At 32.9% G+C, this 20,076-nt stretch overlaps 2 protein-coding genes across 5 annotated transcripts in view; one reads left to right on the top strand and one right to left on the bottom strand.

Moving 5' to 3' along the window:
* Positions 1-4,433: 4,433 nt before the first annotated feature.
* Positions 4,434-12,019, bottom strand: LOC143250260 (uncharacterized). Its single transcript, XM_076500728.1, has 5 exons — positions 11,699-12,019; positions 9,639-9,701; positions 6,875-6,983; positions 6,474-6,750; positions 4,434-5,107 (listed from the first exon to the last, which is right to left on the bottom strand). The coding sequence occupies exons 1-5, from the start codon at positions 11,997-11,999 to the stop codon at positions 4,898-4,900; spliced, it is 960 nt and encodes a 319-aa protein (XP_076356843.1). The 5' UTR covers positions 12,000-12,019; the 3' UTR covers positions 4,434-4,897.
* A 2,480-nt stretch (positions 12,020-14,499) lies between these two features.
* The window catches only part of LOC143250879 (anoctamin-6-like), a 32,931-nt gene continuing 27,354 nt past the window's right edge, over positions 14,500-20,076 (top strand). The window contains exons 1-3 of one of the 4 annotated variants that reach the window (XM_076502033.1): positions 14,500-15,280; positions 16,085-16,182; positions 17,585-17,740. In XM_076502033.1, the coding sequence (XP_076358148.1) occupies positions 15,232-15,280; positions 16,085-16,182; positions 17,585-17,740 (303 nt within the window). In that variant the 5' untranslated portion in view covers positions 14,500-15,231. The remainder of the gene's footprint in view (positions 15,281-16,084; positions 16,183-17,584; positions 17,741-20,076) is intronic. The other 3 variants (XM_076502032.1, XR_013028417.1, XM_076502031.1) reach the window with 3 other exon arrangements.

Below are 20,076 nucleotides of genomic sequence, written 5' to 3'. Positions count from 1 at the left end.
CGTAGTAAAACTACTGTTGCAAATATTTCAAAAGACCTTGATCGGAACGTGAATTTCAAGTGGTTGACCAAAAACATTTCGCTAACGTTGAGCAGTAGGATTCGACGGTTTGTCAGGCAAGACAACACCAGGCAATCGTAGAACCAGATTAAGGCCCTATCGGACGCAGAATGCAGCTCAAAAACAATAAGACGGCATTTACAAGAGAAAGGCTTTAGAAAACGTAAACGTGTTCAAAGGCCACGCCTCCTTCCACACCACAAAACAGCTCTTTTAAACTTTGCTGAGAAGCACCAAACATGGGACGTAAAAAAGTGGAAAAATGTTTTGTTCTCTAATGAGAAAAAAATTTAACCTGCGTGATCCAGATGGCTTCAAACGTTATTGGCACGACAAGGATATCCCACCGAAGACATTTTCTACACGACACAGTGAAGGAGCTTCCATCATGATCCGGGGTGCTTTCTCCTTCCATGAAACAATGGAGCTTTAGGTCATACAGGCGCGTCAAACAGCAACTGGCAATATTGGCAGTCATCCTTATTGACTGAATACCCTCGCTTGTGTGAAAATGACTGGATCTTTCAGCAGGACAACGTTGAAATCCACAATACCCGCAGGACAAAGGACCTTTTCATGGCGAATAACGCGTTTATTTTGGACCATTCAACGTGTTCTTCCAAACTGAACCTCAATGAAAATGTTTGGGGTGGATGGCAAAGGAAGTCTATAGAAATGGACGTCAATTTCAAACAGTGCATGCTCTTCGTAAAGTCATCTTCACCACTTGGAATAACATTCCAGTCAGTCTTCTGCAAACGTTTTTGTCAATCATGCCAAAGCGAATGTTTGAAGTTATTCGCAATAACAGCCGTGCAACTCACTACTGAGACCTTTTGTTGGGCATTTCCTATCCTGTTTAAAACTTCTTTTTGGTATGGTCTTAAACATTTGACCAGATAGTATTTAGGCTTATTTCATAGTTTTCACATTTTCCCTAGTAAATGCTAAAAATGTTTTTTTTTTTTCCTTTTCTTATTTCCATCTTTCGAAGCTCTACTCAAATTAGTGGTTGAGTCTAACAACGCAAAATGCATATTTTTTCTTTATGTTCATTGGCCTTAAGATTTTGGCTAGCAGTGTATATATTTTATCTACAAGTAGCGTTTCTCGTCATTAAGATGATAGAAAAACGATTAACTTTGCTTACACATTGTACAAAATAAAGGTGCTGAAGGAGTAAGGAAAATAGATATTTATTGTTATTTACGTTTGTGAGTATATTAATTACAGTTAGATTAGAGCTTAATTTGCAGAATCGATTGTTAGACACAGTTTTTACCATGGATTATGATGTTCATAAGATCTCAAAGACACTCCTAAATTATATCGCCGTCACAATTTAGTTTATGAAAAATGTCCTTAGTGAAAAGAGAAGCTCTCTTATAAATAAGGTGAAATAACCTCGAATGTTTCTTTTTGAAGTGATTGATGAAACATAAAATACAAAGGTGTCATCACGAAAAGTATAATAAATAATCTTAGGTGTGTGTTTTTTAGGCTCATAAGAACGAAGTGAATGTATTTTTGTTTGTTTCACAATTTTAGCGTAAAGCTGAGCAAGTACTTTGTGAGTTCAGAAGTTTTGTATTTTGAACTAGAGAAAAGACAGCTGGAAAAAGATAATCATTGTCAACTGTTTTACAAATATTGGAATTTTACTGTCCCTCTTGTAGCGAATCCATTTTCCTAAAGTGTGAGAGAAATTTTTTAACAGCGGAAAGCGAATAATAAACCTTCCAGGTACGCTAACACCAGGACGAGCTCTCTCAGTGAATAAAGAAACGATAGATTAAATAATCGAACTCCAATTTTGTGTTAATCAACTAAAAAAATGTACTTTACGAAAGCGCGAGAACATTTTGTTAACCTTTATTTTTTTGTCTACTGTGAATTATACATTTGTGGAGAAATGAGAAAAAGTACCTAAGGTAAAGAAAAATAAAATGAGAGAAAACTTCATTTCTAAGAGTTTCTTGTTTGATTTGTTATTTTCATCATGAAAAATGATATTTTTCTACAATATATTATATAGTGTACATAAATACCTAGATGTATTTATAGCCTGTACTGAATAGTTTAGATGATACTTTTGAATGATGACGCGAGTATTAGAATAAATTAGTACTTGAAATATCTGAAACTTATTAACGTTATTCTTCGTCAATAGTCTTTGATATAACTAGACGTGCAAAATAAAATATAAAAGAAAAATAATCATATGAAATACAAAACAAAGAAGCTTTATTGAATTTAAGTTTGATAACTGTACAAGTCAAAAAATATAATAAATAAAATACAATTCAAATTTTGAAGCATAATAGGAAGATAATTTTGTTCAAGGTAAGTGGAATACGCCATTATTTGAATATGATTATGTTTTGACTGAAGGTAAGGGAGCAACCTGATTATTTGAGTATAAATGATAAACGTTTCTACGAAAGTGGATTACTTAATTTTATTGTAAATACAATAATATATTTTTGTATTATCAAATTGGACGACATTTTTCAAAATTTTCATAATTTATTAATTGGCTAGGTGGTTCGGACGCTCGTTCCATAATCTGAGGGTCACATAGTCAAATCGACGTCACACATACTCGCCCATTCGCCGGTTGGGGAAGTTATAAAGTCATGTTAAATACCACTATTTATTTTTATAATAGTAGTCCTACAATCGTCGGTGGGTCTTTAACTGCTATATTAAGGACGGCTAGCGGAAATAGCCCTTGTATAGCTTAATGCGAAATTCAAACAAAAATTATTTATCAACTGACATTTTCTGATCAGGCATTTGATCAATAAAATAGAAGCTCCCTCTTTTACAGTTATTAAATTTGTCCAATATTTCTAACAATTCTCTTAAAAATAGTGAAATTAATATTTAATCAAATGTGAAAATTATTAGAAATAACCACTTTATAATGAAGCATCTGATTTTCTGAATCTATCCTCCTATGTTTAATAGCATGATGGCAGTTTTTGGTAGTTAAAATATTAGAATTATTCTGCACAATGTATCAGTACTGCTGTTGGTTGAAAATTGTTTTTCTGAAAAATGTAGCTCATGAGAGAGTAAAAATCTGAAGTTTTCGTGGTTGTGGATATTCTACATCGGATTTAAAAGTTAAATGACGGTTTAGTTTTAACATTTCTTTCTTAAACTAATAAAATATTCGTTTTATCGTGTGATGAATTGTATTAAGTTTTTGTCCGACATTTTCTGTCAGGACGAATTAATTAAGATCAAACAACCACGAAATTAGAATATCTTCGACTCCAGCCACTAGAGCAACAACAAAGTTACAGGCAGAGCACGTGTATTGAATTTGATGATAGTAAAACTGATGATAAGAAAATTCTAGTTGATTATTAACTTACACTCCAAGAATGTTGCTCAGTTGTAAAAGAGATTGAAAGCATAGTTGCCTGTTTACATTTTGATCGACTTTTAAGATGCGCCAAATCAACAATAATCTAACTGAAACTTTGATTTTGAAAACACGACCTTCCAATGTTAGACTGGCGTCCTTTTCAAAAAACAAAACATGTCTCCATGTTATCAAATGTTGGAGGAAGAAGTCTTGGAGGACCTGACCCTCCAGGGTATGTACCCAAACACCGACGACATTCATTCATTCATTATCAGATGACGGAAAGAGTGTTGTTCCTTATGCAGAGGACACGCTATACATGCACGTGAAACACGTGAACTAGTTAACTATGGTCGAGAGTCAGTTAAGCTATCTTTATTTAGAGTTCTAGCATATCTGATGGACACAAAGTAAAAATATATTTCAAATTTTAGTTTATTGATCTCAGGCATAAACTGTAACAATCAGTGTGACGCAACCTCTAACAGCTACACGTCACTCTGAAAGATGACACATGTCAATAATACTTTAATAACCGAAAATGGTGCATGTAAATTATATCTTAACAGTATTACACGTTAATCACTGAGTACCATTTGAAAACGATAAATATAAACTGTAAGATAAGAACAGAATATGTCATAGGCATATCACAACAATTCTACTGAAAATGTTGTATAATTAATACGTAATTCAACATGTAGACAAAGCACAAGAAAATTATCAATGTGTAATAATTGAAGAACCAATACGTGGCTTAAGCTCAGTAATCAACTATGTCAAACACATTAAACGTAGAAATTGAAGAAGTTCATGAAGATCGTACGTTTCAGTAAAAAATGTCGCATGTAAATCTCAGTGTAACAACTGTGAATTGCTGGACTATATCATGACAGTAAATATACTTAGAGCTATATTACAAACAATATAAACAAACACACAATTATTACCGAAATGAGCATTTAATGTATAATAGTTGTTACATATAAATGGGCGAAAAATATGTACACAATCATTTCGTTACTTTTGATTTAATATTATAAACAAGTTTTAACATTATACATTGTAATGAGTAAATGATGCAAAGAAGGAAATAATAAAAAAACATGAAAACAACGTTTGTGAATTGTTGAACTAAAGCCACAGTCTCTTAAATTTCAATAATAGTTATGAATGTTCAGATAAAATGTTAAGACTGTAAGTTTTCACAGTTTATATTTAATTTGCTTGTACATAAATGTAAATAGCTAAATTACTATGTAAGTTTCTGCTAAACCAATAATATCAATGATAGTGAATTTAAAAATTTTGGCAATTTTGTGAGTATCAATCCCATTAGTATAACTGTATAGTGCGGAGATAAAAGCCATCTTGATTTCTCTTAACTCTAGAGTGAACATATTAACAATGGCTGTTTTATAAATTCGTTTATTAATTATATTTCTCAGTTTTGAAGAAAAATCAGTTTGGTTTCCGAACTTTTCCAATGATAAACGTATCTTGGCTGTCAGAATTTTCAATGAGAATAACAACCTTTTTTTTTCGATGTCCTTGTTTACTCTTTGGTTCAACGATAATAAGTTCATCGTAATTGTTCACATTTCTAGGAAACAGAGGTCGCTGGATGTATTCTTTAATAGCTTTTCCTTGTTTTGACGCTGGTGTTTCTGTCTGAAGATGTAGAATATAGTTATGTTTAGTGGTGCAACACTCAAAATTTGAGCAATAATTTTACTATAACATGCATAAAACTAAATAAATGTTTCTATAAAAATTATAAATTATGAAATTGGTTTCAGTTATCTCATAAATGTTTTCTGGAAACAAGGAAAACTATTTCAAACATTGTTTCACGCAGTGAATAAATAATGATATACAGCAGACAATAGCTTAAATACTGTTTTCCATTTATATTTTACACGTTCACAAAGGATAACTAGATTGTTTATATTATTGTCTAGACAAGATGATAGTACGGTTACAATTAAATGTCAAGTGTTTCACTCAATTTATTGTTATATAAAAAGACAAGATGAAAGTGCGTTTATAATTAAATGTCAAGTGTTCTACTCAATTTGTTGTTATATAAATTAAGCATGAAAAGCTACGTCATCTGAACTACAAATATCCGGTTATTTACTTTACATTACAGAGAGAAACAGTTTTCAAACAGTCTTATTTTTTTGCAACTTTGGAATAAATCACGCACCATATTGCGTTTTAAAACAATCAATAATCTTAGTAAAGTCCAAAAGAAGAGAACTGGATATTTCACTAAATGTCTTTCAGACCAATGAAAGTTGGCTGACAGTAAAAGAAGAAAAAAACTTGTAAAATGTCTCAAAGCGTCATTAACAAAATATAGTAGAACCACTTGCAACAAAATGGCACAAATACACTGGAACTTGGCTAAGAAGGTCCCAATCCACCTTTAAAGCAGGTTGCCGTTATATACCGATTATGTGTAACCTGGTAATATCTGAATCAGATGTTCAAAGCTCCAACATGACGTCATTTCAGTGAACATTCAGTTAAAAAATGAAATAAAGTGAGCAATATGAGCGGAAATGATATATTATGGTGCCACTAATGTACAAAATAATACGCTTTTATTATCAGTAGTGGTAGTATGTACGTGAATGAAAAATTACGAAAGGGCATTCTGATCTTTATGTTTTCCAGATGTTACTAATGCTGTGGACATCAGTAAAGGTAATGCGTACTTCTTACACAATCATATATTGTTGTGATTGGCTCTGTGTTCAGTTTAATGGATGGTAATTGTCTTCCAACATGTACTAAGATTGAAGAAGACGTGATTCATCAATTTAACTAGCATATAGACTTATTAGACCTCAATGGTATCGAACATGTATAAGTCTATTTTGCAGAAAAAAATTGCACGCATTCAAACGACTCTGAACATTAAAGATTCTCTGAACGCATCTTTTTTTTTTTAACTGTAAAAATGTGAATTTACTTGCATCAAATATTAATTATAACGTAAGATGAATAAGAACTTAATTGAATTTCGAACCAAAGAATTTCTTTCTCCAAGGTCGTTTTCATATATCGTCTCCAGGGTTGTTCGTTTGGTCACTTTTTGCTTTCTTGGTACATTTGTTTTTGTCTTCTTAACATTCTTTGCAGAGACCTTCTTCTCACATTCAGGGATCAGTGGCATAGCCTCCAATATATCCAATTCATCAGTGGTTATCTTTTCAGCACCAGGCTGTTTGTGTTCGACACGGTTTTTCAAAACATTCCGTTCTTCCCGAGGTTTATATTTCCAGGCGTAGAAAACACAAAGTACGCTGCATGATCATTACAGAAAATAAATAAATAACAATCACGTGTTTCAAGTCCATTAAAATACATATTGTAATTAAATAAGCTATGGATAATGCGTCACAGTTAAAACTTGCAGTCGTAACTTACCACAAAGCACTAAGACACATCAAAATGAGTGCTGTCCGCCAAGCACATTTTGGAACTGTAGATTTTGAAGTCAAGTGGAGCGTAGCCTTCGGAACCACTTCAATTCGATCTTAAGACAGAAAGTCGTATTTAAAATCAGTTTATGTAAAACAGAAAAATAAAACTTCAAATGTAAGTTAACAATAATAGTAATGTGTATAATTCTTTAAGTTCAACAATAATCTTCATTAACATATTAAAATTTCAATTGAATAAATATGAAATTTCTTACATTTATAATATATTTTCATATTAAGCACTGATAACAACCTTTACAATTTCACAATTGTATATATACATTTTTTCTTTACACGTTAAACAGATAATTAGCAAAGAAAAATGACGCCTGTTATATTATTTGAGCTCCTTACTGGTAGACAAATGGTACATTTATATAATAACAACAACTATATAGTTATATAACATAAAATCAGCTAAGTTTTCCAACATATTTACATTAATAGAGAATACAACAAGAAACCGACTGACTTTCCATTCCAAACACACGTGATCAGACGATATAAGAAAAATCTCGACATTTCTTTACGATAATTGACATATTATACAACTCAGTATAACACAGTGAGTTAAATCAACTTCGATTCATTAAAACTGTAAAGACGAATAACACAAATTAAACAAACTGTCTTTCCACTGACTACTTAATAAAGTCAGTTTGTTTAATGGGTATTTACTTACTGTGTTAAGTTTTATAATTAACTACTTCATTAATTATGGTGCATAATTATATTTTACTATCGAATCGCATCCACTGAATGGTAGTTTCTGCGTCTTTACAACACTATTAAAAACAGTAATTTTTAAAATTTCTCTTTACTCTAAATTTCCCAGATAAATAACGATACCATTTTGACCACAAACACTGAACGTCCTACGTCACTGCTCATGAAGTTTTTCGTTTACTTGGTAACAATTGTTTTGAATAGTTTTATTGAGAACTCATGAAACGCTGCTAACGTTTTGATAATCCAATGTTATTATAAACTTATAGTAAAACATTTGTTTTGCATTTGAACAAATTACTGTATTTTATTACAAAAACGACATTATGAACACAAAATAAACATATTAAACATAGATTTAAGTTATGTTTTGGGACATACACTGTTTTAGTTAAATATCTTTAGGTTTTTTTCGTAATAATGTTTTGTTTGTTTTTCAATTTCGCGGATAGCTGAACGAGGGCTTTCAGCGTTAGCCGTTCCTCATTTTGAAATGATACGAGGGCTGTTCAAAAAATACGCGGACTGACGTCATAAAACAAAATGTATTTTATTTAGAAGTTACAGGTCTGGGACCCCTTCAAAGTATTCTTCTCCCCAACGCACACTCTTATCCCAACGGTGTTTCCACTTGTTGAAACACTCCTGGTACGCTTCTTTTGTAATGTCCTCCAGCTCCTTCGTCTCATTTGCCTTAATCTCGGGAATCGTCTCAAATCTTCTTCCTTTCAAGGGTCTTTTGAGTTTGGAGAACAAGAAACAATCGCAAGGAGCAAAGTCAGGTGAGTAGGGGGGTGGGGAAGAACAGTGATCGAGTGTTTGGCCAAAAACTCACGAGTTCTGAGGCACAAATTTCGCAGCAACGCGGTGCATCTTCAATTTTTCGGTCAAAATCTCGTAACAAGATCCAACTGATATCCCACACTCTTCAGCAAGCTCCCTGACAATCAGACGTCGACTTGTCCGCACCAGGGTGTTGATTCTGTCGACGTGTGGGTCGTCAGTTGACGTGGAAGGACGTCCAGGGCGCTCATCATCTTCAATGGACTGTCGACCATTCTTAAAACGTTCATGCCACTTGAAACATGCCGTACGATTCATAGCAACATCACCGTAAGCCGTGTTAAGTATAACAAAAGTTTCAGTCGCAGATTTTCCAAGTTTAACACAAAATTTCACAGCAAGTCGTTGCTCCTTCAGGTCATTCATTCTGAAATCCGCCAAACGAAAAAATCGCACTTCACTTAAAACCGCGTAGCTAATACACAAATGAAGATATCTGCAATCCGTAAATGGCGTCGTAATCAGCTGATCTGTGCAAACCTAGCGACACCAAACGGATTCCCATGGAACCATCTGGAGCCACGCAATTCAAACAGTTCGCGTATTTTTTGAACAGACCTCGTATACTGGAGGTAAGACAGCTATTCAATACTATTTGTCGTAAATGTTTCAGTCCATCTTTAAAAACGAGTAGTAGGATTTCCCAGTTAAAGGAAAGCTTTTTAATGCATTAAAAACCATGAAAGTTATGAAGAAGTGTCTTAATATAACAATCTGTTTGAACAAAAATAAACATTTTTAAAATGTTAAGGAAACAATAAAAGAAAACTTTAAAACCCTTTTGTTCCATTACTTTTACAAAGATCTTTATTATCAGCTCCTTCTTCATCAGTAATTTCGTCTGCAGGACAAGCTACACAGGCGTCAGCAGCAAAAGATATCATGTAAGTCCCTCCTGGACACGGCAGGCAGTGAGTTTGGGATCCGTTATCATAGTGTCCAGGAGGACATGGATCTAAAAGCGTTAAAAGTACATAGCTAAACATTTATTTACCCAGTGTTAATTTTTATTGTTCTAACAACGTCTTTAGTGTCAAAAAACGTATTTGTTTAACCAAAATTCCATAATTTTAAAAGTCTTTCATCTATTTGTGTTCACTGTGAACAGTTTAAAGTAATTGAGTGTCATGTATACTTACAACACCTCTCAGCATCTCTTCGGTATCCCCGAGTACAGTTGAGATTCTCGGCTGGAACATACACTGGGGAAAACAACAGAGCGTTAATATTTTTGTTAGCACGTTTTGTGTCACCATTGGAATTTTAAGGTTTTTCACAATGAGCACGACGCACTAGTTATAATATTAATTATGACTCACTCTGTAAAATAACAACATAAATGTTACCTATCGTGAGAAAAATAAAACGTGTCAAAACAATTTCTTAACAGTAGAGTTTTGTTTCTTTATGTACTTCCTAATGGAGTTAACTAATGACACTAATCACACAAACTTGGAAATTTATGAAATTACACACGATCTTTTTTTTATTGGTACATTTGATTTCTGTTGGTGTTTCCCCTGTAAAATTCTTAGTTGTCACAGTTAAACGTTAAACTGTTGTCATTGTTTATGTTAATATCAGTTATGAAAATACAGGTTTTTTTGGGAATATTACGTTGGTAAAATGTATCAGTATATGATTGTGTCTTGCAACAACAAAATATCAAATAATATCCTCATAATGCAGAAGTTGCATGAAATGCATTCCGAGAAAATTTTTCATTTGAAGTTAATATAAAAGCAAATACTTAATTTTTTGTGGATTTATCAAGATAAATAATATTGCGATCTAACACCTTTCACTCTAAATTTAAAGTATTGTTTATTCAAAATACTTTCTTAAAAACTTCGAAGATATAATTTGTATCTTTACAGTTCAAAAGACTTTGCTTCAACATTCACAAGTTGAGTTCATTATATCAAAATAACTTTGGAGCCTCATCACTTATCTCTGCAGGTTTTCAATAATCCATCTGGTCTCTGATCACATAGAAATCTATAATTACTACACCAGTGACGTGACTGGTAAGTGTGTGTGTGTACAATAACATGCATATCTATCTAATTACTCAGCGGTTAGAAGACTGAGATTTTTTTTACGTACTGTCGCCTGGGACACTACAGCGTTTTTTATCCTAACATTTGTGTTCGTACGACTTGTTGCACGTCTTTTTATGAATTGTTCTGGCGAACCAAAATTATTTTTTCGATGCTCTTAAGTACAATAAATATCTTTGTTTCGAAAAATTTAAATTCTCATTTGAATATATTTTCATATTTGGGCATATAAAAATTTACATTGGAAAGGTCTGTTTCAAACCTTTCCCAAAAGCAACCAATTTTCGGTTACCTCACACCATTTACGAAATGTTAAACAATGTCATAAAGTTGTTCTGATAAATTTTGTTCTACCGTGACTTACAAATAAATATCACAAACATATAGTAAGATTGATAAAATATGGTTTATCGAATTTTTAATGACAATTAAACTAATTTCAAATGCTTTACAAACGATAATTAATGACAGAATTAATTTTCTTTTTTCTTCGTATGAACATTCCGCTTGGTTGTTTACAAATAAGTAACACATAATATGAAATTTTTATTGTGAAATAATTAAGTTAAAAGTGATACTATTGTCATCATAATCTTATGTATACATGGGCAACATAAATAATTTTGTAGTCAATACACGTGTAAAAACGGGCACATTTACATAATGTCTGAATAAAACAACATATGAATCAAGATTTACATGTATTTATACTAAAGTTATACAAAGATGTTTAGAAGTACTTTTTCGAGATTTGCGACTGAAATATATAAATCCCTTTCAAGTGTCAGCCCCCAAATATATTCCCCCATCATGTTTTCGTTGTACACGCTCCCAAGTCACAAAAGCAAAGTTTGAAGAGAATAGGCCTTTTCCATTTACTTTAGGCATAAGCAATTAGGAAATAATATTTTGTCCCCAGGAACAAGAAAAAGTAAAAATTTTGTTACATAGTGTAATCTTACGTATACACAGGCAATTATTTTTATAATCAATACACATGGTGAAATATCAAACGAAAAGGTTATGGCTGAAAGAAATTTAAAAGCAAGATGGACGATTCAGATTTCGATGTTATTTCTGTTAAATTACTATCGTTTAATAAATAAAAATATGGTCTACAAAAAAAACTTTGAATTTACCTCTGACATCATGTTTGTAATCACCTTCACGATTTTTGCATGTGTAAATTCCCGCGTCTTCAAATTGCACGTCGGTTAGCACTAATTTGCCACCGTATTTTATTTGCGTTCTTTCATTATTAATAACTGGTTCATTGCGATTTGAGTACCAAATAACTGGTTCTTCTCTCATTCTTTTATAAGCTTGGTTTGAACATATTAATGTAAGAGTAGAACCACGTTCAGTTTCGTAGACGAATTTAAAACCTGAAACAAGCAGGAAACTACCGAAAATATAAAATAATCGAGTGTAATTAGCCATTGAAATCTCTCTGCACTGTACGCTTTGTAAGTCACTTTCTGTATTGTTTCTAAGTGAAATATCAGTGTTAATATGCTTACAAAGTATTCTTGTTTGAATGACGTCATGAACTCAAGTGATATCGTTTGGTGGAAAAATTTTACTAACAATTATGATTGCTGATTACAAAGTTTATTGTTTTCTGTTATTGGTTGAACTGAGAAATTATAATCATGTTTATGTTATGCAGTACCAACTCAAGTAATTTAGATTTAACAAACAATAACAACACTTTCCTGAGATTTCAACTTGAAATTTAGTTAAAGCAAATAAAATTTATACGAAGTTTTGCTTTGCAATTTCTTTTGACAATACAAGTCTTGTCGGTATTTATGATTTCAACCGCAATAAGACTGCTAACAGATGTCTCATGATACATATAAATTATAATTGAGTAGTTATAAATGTATAAACATTGTAACCATATTTAAATTTTAAAAAAATCAGTTAAAGAATATTCACATATATAACTTATGTGACAAATACTGCATTCCATGGTGTTATATAGGGATTAATAACTACAATTAGCTGTATCAAATATTCTGTTATTAAAACTAATAAGATTTCAATAGTTTGTTTTTGGTTTTGAATTTCGCACAAAGCTACTCGAATGCTATTTGTGCTAGTCGTCTCTAATTTAGCAGTGTAAGACTAGAGGGAAGGCAGCTTGTCGTCACCACCCACCGCCAACCCTTGGGCTACTCTTTTACCAACAAATAGTGGATTGACCGTCAAATTATAACGCCCCCACGGCTGGGAGGGCGAGCATGTCTGGTGCGACTGGGATTCAAACCAGCGACCCTCGGGTTACGAGTCGAACGCCTTAACACACTTGGCCATGCCGGGCCAAGATTTCAATAGATCTTTCGTCCTAAAAACGGTAATATGTTCATTACCCTGTTCATGGTTGCCAGGCAAAATACTATCATAGTTTTGTTGTGCTGTAACAATAAAGTTAATACCCTGGATCAAATAGGCCTAAGATTTATAATAAATATTATGTAAATTGCAAATTCTACTTTCCCCTTAGGCCCAGCATGGCCAGGTGGTTAAAATACTTGACTCATCATACGAAAGTCGCGGGTTCAAATCCCCGTTATAATGTGACGGTCGATCCTGGTATTCATTGGTGAAAGAGTAACTCAAAAGTTGGCAGTAAGTGGTGATGAATAGCTGCCTTCCCTTTAGTTTTACATTGCTAAATTAGGGACGGATATCACAGATAGTTCTCGCGTAGCTTTACGCGAGATTCAAAAACAAACAAACCTATCTCTTTTTTGACGTTAAAATATACTTACTTCTAGATTTTTAAGTTGTTCATTTCTCAGTTAAACTGAAGACTAGCATGCAAAATTAACGTGTAAATCAATTACAAGGCAGTACATGAATGAAATTCTTTGCTAAATGTAATTTTTGTTACTGTGACACTTCGATTTTTGAAACGTTGATTTATATTTCTATAAATGTTCAATTTCATAAATATCTTGTGACATATTTCTCTTCGTCTTTGAAGTGTGTTCTTGGATATTAATGGAGGTCCACAGTGCAGCTTAACAGTATGGGATTCACTATAGTGGGACTTCACGTATAAGTCTTTGGGCCCTTTTTATTATGGTTGACATTTTAATAAATATTTCTAAAAAGATGTCTACAAATTTGTGTCATTGACTTATTCTTGATCTTTCTGGAAGCCTATACAATGCGCATGCATTTATATGCTGTACAGTATAAATCTGAGCATCACTTGCTGTCAGCGACAGTTCAGTTTTTTCATGTTAAGGGCGGGAATATACTTTTTGCAGAGATCCTTTTATTATGCGTGAGAAAAAAATGTGTGATGATACCGAGCCAAAGAAAACACTCTGGTATGCATAATATTCGTATTGCAGGCGAAAGTTCAAGTGTAGACAAAGATGCTGCTGAAAAATTTCCTAATGAATTTATAGAAATTATTAAAAAGTACGGTACAAAGATAACCAAATATTAATGTTGATGAAACGGGTTTATTTTGGGAAAAATATGCCTTCTAGAACTTTCCTATCAGAAAATGAAAAAACCTCAGCCACGTTACAAGCGCTAAAAGATCGTTTGACACTTGTTAGGAAGAAATGGATCTGGCGACTTTAAATTAAAATCTATGCTTGTGTATCGTGCAGAGACATCCCAAACATTTATCAGCTGTGCAAAGAAGACTCTCCCAGTTGGTTGGCGAACAAAGAAAAAAACATGGGTCATGAAACCTTTGTTTCAAGACTGGTTAAAAAGTTATCTTTGTCCTGCAGTTGAACATTACTGCAAAAGAAAACAACCTAGACTTTATAGCCATCCAACGGGACTTTGTGACTTTAATGAAAATGTCAAAATTCATCTTCTTCCACCCAATACATCTCTACTGCAATTAATGAATCACAGTGTCATTGTGACGTTTAAAGCTTATTATTTGAAGCGAACTTTTTCTCAAGCAATAAAGGCTACAACTACAGAATTTGCACTATCTTTGACTAAATTCTGGAGAAATTACATCATCAGAAGTGCAATCGAGAGTATCAACGATTCGAGAGTAACATGAGAGCAATATGGAAGCACGTTCTGCCTAATTGTGCAAGCGATTCCTGCGGCTTTGAGTCCTAAAACACAGTCTTGGATTTGAGTCTTTGGAAGTGGCTAATATTCGAGAGTGCACTTGCACACATTCTCAAGCTCTCGATAATGATACGGTCCTTAATTTATACCAAGATCGGGCACATCAGGAAGAAAAAAAGTCCAGAGTGTAACGAAGGTGCCAGTGAAGAGCGGGAAAAATAATTTCCCTTACATAAACTTCACAAAATGTTTATAGCAATGGAAACTGCTTCAGACTTAATTATGAATCATGATCCAGACATAGAGCACTGCATTAATGCCAGACGAGCGTTAAGTGCTTTTTATGTAAAGATAGTTGACATGGTTTTATAAAGTTAAAAGCAAATCATTGTTGCAATCTGTGATCGTACATGTTGATATTGATTCAATAGCTGGATAATATTTGTCATCTACAGTGCTAGTTTTGTGTCTTTAAAACATCTAATAATTCTCAAATAACTATGTAATTTGGTTGAATAATATATGATTATATTTAGCAAGTGTAGTGTGTTTTCAAGTTTCTGTAAATGTCACATTTGGTTATCTAGATTAGCTGTTCAATATTAAGAAAATGAGTGGGGAAGAGCCTGTTGTGGAAACAGGCCAAAGAATTTTAACAGGTAAGTACCGAATAAGAATATTAAATACTTCAGGACAAATATTGAAAAAGAAACATGTTTTTCATGTTGTAATGGTATAAGTTTTTCTTGTCGTTTTATGTATGTATTTAATAATTTTGATTTAATATCATCATTTAAACTGTTTCTAAAGAAAAATGTGCTTTTGCCTGTTCCACAAAATGTTTTGTATGTGTATAAAATATGCTTAATGTTCTTAATTTATTCTTTGAATTATTTAGCAGAGGCATTTAAAATTATAAATGTGAAACAAGATCTCTCATTTCATTTATCACTTGTTGAAATATTATACCAGTTTTAGGGAATTTCACCCCTCAATTTGCCCCTGTCGAGGCTAAATCATGAGTGGTGAAATTCTCTGAAACTGGTATAACTCAAGTGACGAATGGTAAATCAAATCTTTGAAGAGACACTGTAGTTAAATGACATTTATAATTGTTTTGAGACTGAATGTTTTTTAAAATATCTAAAAAGATTTACAGCTAACAAGAGATTGTTTTCAACAACCAGTTAATTTGGAGCCAATTTTTATGATTGATTGGTCACTAATTATAGTTTGTCATTATCTCATTGAAAACGTCACCTGGCAGATATAAAAGACTGGTTAGTGTAGGTAGTGTTTGTTTATTTATTTTAAGGATTAACATTTGAAAAGTAAGAAAAATTTGGACATAAGAAAACCAGATTTTCCGTACAATTTACTTTTTAATTTCAACAGTGAACAACATTAAAAATTACCATTTCTGTGTATTCTTTCATTGTTTTAATTATTATTATTTCTGTCAGATTCAGAGTTAGAGTCAAGCACTTATGAAAGTGCTGAAGGTGTCAGATCAGCATCAGATGAAAGTTCAGTAGAAATACAGATTGAGGAATCCACAGAGGTATCATTACATTGTTCAATAGTTAAAAAGAGTTTATGAATCTGTTTATTATTTATTACATAATGCATGTTTATTAGCACTTCTTCTGTTTTATCATTACAAAATAGTTAAATTGATAACTTTTTGCATTTAAACTATCAACAAATATTCAAATTTCTTGTATTTTAAAGTTCTAATGGTATATGTAAAAAAATCAAATCTTATTAACAGTTTTTAATGTACAACTGTCATGTGAGTTAAGTAGTTCAATAATTGAGGTATTGAATGGTGGAATGAATTTGTCTTATATACACCATAACCCTTTTGGTGCTGAATAACAACTTTTAATGTTTGGCATGGTGCTGAATATACATGTTTGATACTTCAACTAATTATGGTATCAGTACTAAAAGCATGATATCTCGGCAATAACTCAACAAAAGTTCCTGAAATATTCAGTGGTTGTACCCAATACTGTATATGTTAAACTCAACACATAAGAATAACAGTAATAAAGGAAGGTTGCCTGCCACGCTGAGCCTTCAATTTGACTGCAGTCGCCAACCACGCCGAAAGGATTAGGTTGGCTTGATTCTTTCTAGCATTTTATATACATATATATAGAACACTAGTGTAATTTTCATGTGATTATATTTTGTATATTTATTAAGAATATTTACTGTACCCTTTTGTGTATATAACATGTTTTTTATCAAGGAAATTGATATTACAGGTTTAATGTACATGATATAATTTTTTTATACCAATCACTGAAATTAAATGCTTATTTTTCAAAATCATTAACTATTCTGTAATATTTAAAGAAAATTATCTTTCAGAATTATTTTCTTGAGGGGAAGAATTGTAATTGGTGAATTCTGTGGTGCAGAACATTCATGTGCTAAAGACACACTATGTCTATAAACATTGTCTAGTTTTATATCTAAAGATCTTTTGTACAAGTATGTTTAAAATGGCCCTGTTTTAAGGGCCCCTTACTTTTTATTACAAAAGTTATCATTTAGAAATAAAACCCTTAAATTTGGAAATAATTTTTTTTTGGGTGAGGTTAGTTTAGGGAAAGTTTCCCCATGTTCTGTGGTAAGAATACTTATTCATTTATGCAACTCGTGAGCTTTACATGTACAGAAATTACAAGCTGCCACTAGGATATATCAGTAAATATGTTCATATACTATTTAGAAGCCTATTAATATTTTTTTAATTAATACAGATTCACTTTTGATTGGTGAAAAAAGATCAAGTGTATATGTATATATTGAACTATTTTTGTTATGAACAAGAAACAGAACATTTAGACAAACCACTAATACAATTCCAAAATTTTGTAATTCTAACTAGGTTTTTATTTCATCTAAACAAAACATTTAGACAAACCAATAATGATTTTTGTATTAACTAGGAACCTTCTTTGTTTGACGATGGATACCGTCGAACTGACTTTGTGTTAGTTTACAAGCCATCATCAGAGAAAGACAGCGGTCCTCATGAAAACATTAGACAACTTTTTGAGGCAAATCTGGAAGATGAAGGGTTGGAACTGGAACATGTTCATCAAGTAAATGTTGTTTTTTCATTATATATCTGTTATTTCATGATGAATTGTTAATAGATGGTTTAGGTGTTTGTTTTACACAAGAAAATAATGTATGAAACATAAAATTGTAAGAAATTAAAATTTAACTAAACTAACATTTTGTGTTTGGTTACAAGATTTCATGTAGTTAAAGTGATAAATATAAGTCTTCAAAGTTTTTGCTTATTTGCAAAGCTGTTGTTTTACTGTATCTTTCATTATTGTGTTTTTAATGTGTCTTTCTTCAGACTTGTTTTTATTTATATTACAAAAATATTCCTGTTCTGTAGCTGTTAACTCTGAATAGTTTATTATATATTTAACAAACAACTTGTACTAAGGAAAAAAAAAGGTATTTATTTCAAGCATTAAGTCATATGAAATGTTTAAAACTAGTGATATAATTATTAGTATAACATTTATTTTTATTAATTACTTGAGGTAAAAGATAGCTTTGTGCATAGATCAACAAATTATGTAACTAACTTGATACACTGGTCTATCTAATGGTATAATGTATCACAGAAATAATTACAATGATTATATGAAGAGTTGGGTAACCTGTTTTTATTAATAATTTTACTTATAATCCTAGTAATATTTTATGAGGTTTATTAGGCTTAAAAGTTGTATATACTCTGTTTGATGTGGAAATGAATTTTTACCCCAAAATGGGTTTTAACTTAATAATATTTGACAAAAGTATATTAAGAAAATTGCATATCGCTCATTCTTGCTTTTGTTCCCCTGGTGAGATAGTGATAGGTTTAGTGATAACACTAAAATCCAGGGTTGGATTCCCTATGGTGGACACAGCAGATAGCTCGATGTGGCTTTGTCTAAAACAAACAAACATTATACTCATAACAAAAAATGATGTAGAAACCACACTAAACATCTTTTACTGTGTGAACCATAATATTCCTATTTTATTTAATCAATTGCTTAATGTATTAAAATATAGAACCAGAACTGACTTTGAATAATAAAGTAATTACATGATGTGATTAGTGCATTTAACTTTTCTCCCCCCACGGTGTGGATTCCTGTACATGGTGAGGGGTCCTCCCAGTGAAGGTTCTGTTTTTTCTGGTTACCTTCTCTGGGATCTAAACATCCACCCACGTGGTGACCCATGAAGGAGAGGAGAGGATCCTGGTGGTTGAGGGGTCCAACCCTAACACATCACTTTGGCCTTGAATTCCTGTAGACGGGCAGCCTTTGGGTGGCCCCCTTGGGTCAATTGGCTGGTCCACTTGGGCTGGAGTCAACCAAGTACCAGTGTTGGAAGTTCTCAACGTGTGTTTTGGACATTGTGTCTGATGCTGGTGTTTGGGTATAGTGCTCACGAAACCATGGCATTGCTGCAGTGTCCTTGCTTGACATTGTAGTGCGTTCCCTCGTAGAGCTCCATGGTGGGTGGGGTCAGTGGGAACCGAAATTTTCTTGTTTTTCCTATGGATCCTCTTACTAAAAATTTAAGTAAAATAGTAAAAAAACAGTCAATAGGTACGTCTTGAAGACTCTGAGCAGCAATCTTCAACATCTGTAACACCTGTACCTCATTTTCTTATATTACATTCTCTTTCAGAAAAACTTTAGGGCAAATGTCCCCCTTTTTTATTCAGGATGGATTAGAGGGACTTGCTGGCTCTCCAAAGTCAGTAAAGAAGCTTCGATCTGGAGACATATTGGTTGAAACATCCACATCCCAACACAGTGAACTCCTCTTGAATTCAAAGGCAATTGGGGATGTACCCATTGAGGTTACCCCTCATGCTACCTTGAATTCATTACAAGGAGTTATTTTTGAGAAGGATTTGAAGAACGTCCTTGAGTCAGAGATTCTCGTTGGTTTATCCACTTGCAAAGATGGAGTTACACTGCTGACAAATATCCTCGTTTTGACACTTACATCACTATGTGCACCTGCCACCATCAAGGCAGGTTATCTAAATTACAAAGTATGGCTGTACATTCCAAACCCTTTCTGATATTTTCAATGTCAGAGGTTCGGCCACTCAAAGACGTCGTGTCGTGATTCCCTCACATGTGCTTGTTGTGGTGGCAAGGACCATGATGCCTATGAGTGTGACACAGACCCACATTGTGTCAACTGCAATGGTTCTCACCCTTCCTACTTTTGTTCTTGCCCAAAATGGTTGGAGGAAAAAGAGATGCAGCGTTTGAAAACGACTCATAACATCAGTTATCCTGAGGCTTGGAAATTGCTGTCCGCCACTTCATCTCCGAGATATGCTGCTGCACTTCATTCCACAACTACAGTGGGAGTGCAGACAGATCTCTCTGTGCCTCCA

This window comes from Tachypleus tridentatus, chromosome 5, assembly GCF_004210375.1.
Source record: "Tachypleus tridentatus isolate NWPU-2018 chromosome 5, ASM421037v1, whole genome shotgun sequence".
NCBI lineage: Eukaryota > Metazoa > Arthropoda > Merostomata > Xiphosura > Limulidae > Tachypleus > Tachypleus tridentatus.
Note: the sequence above shows the minus strand (reverse complement) of the source record. Positions and strands in the feature narration are given on the sequence as shown.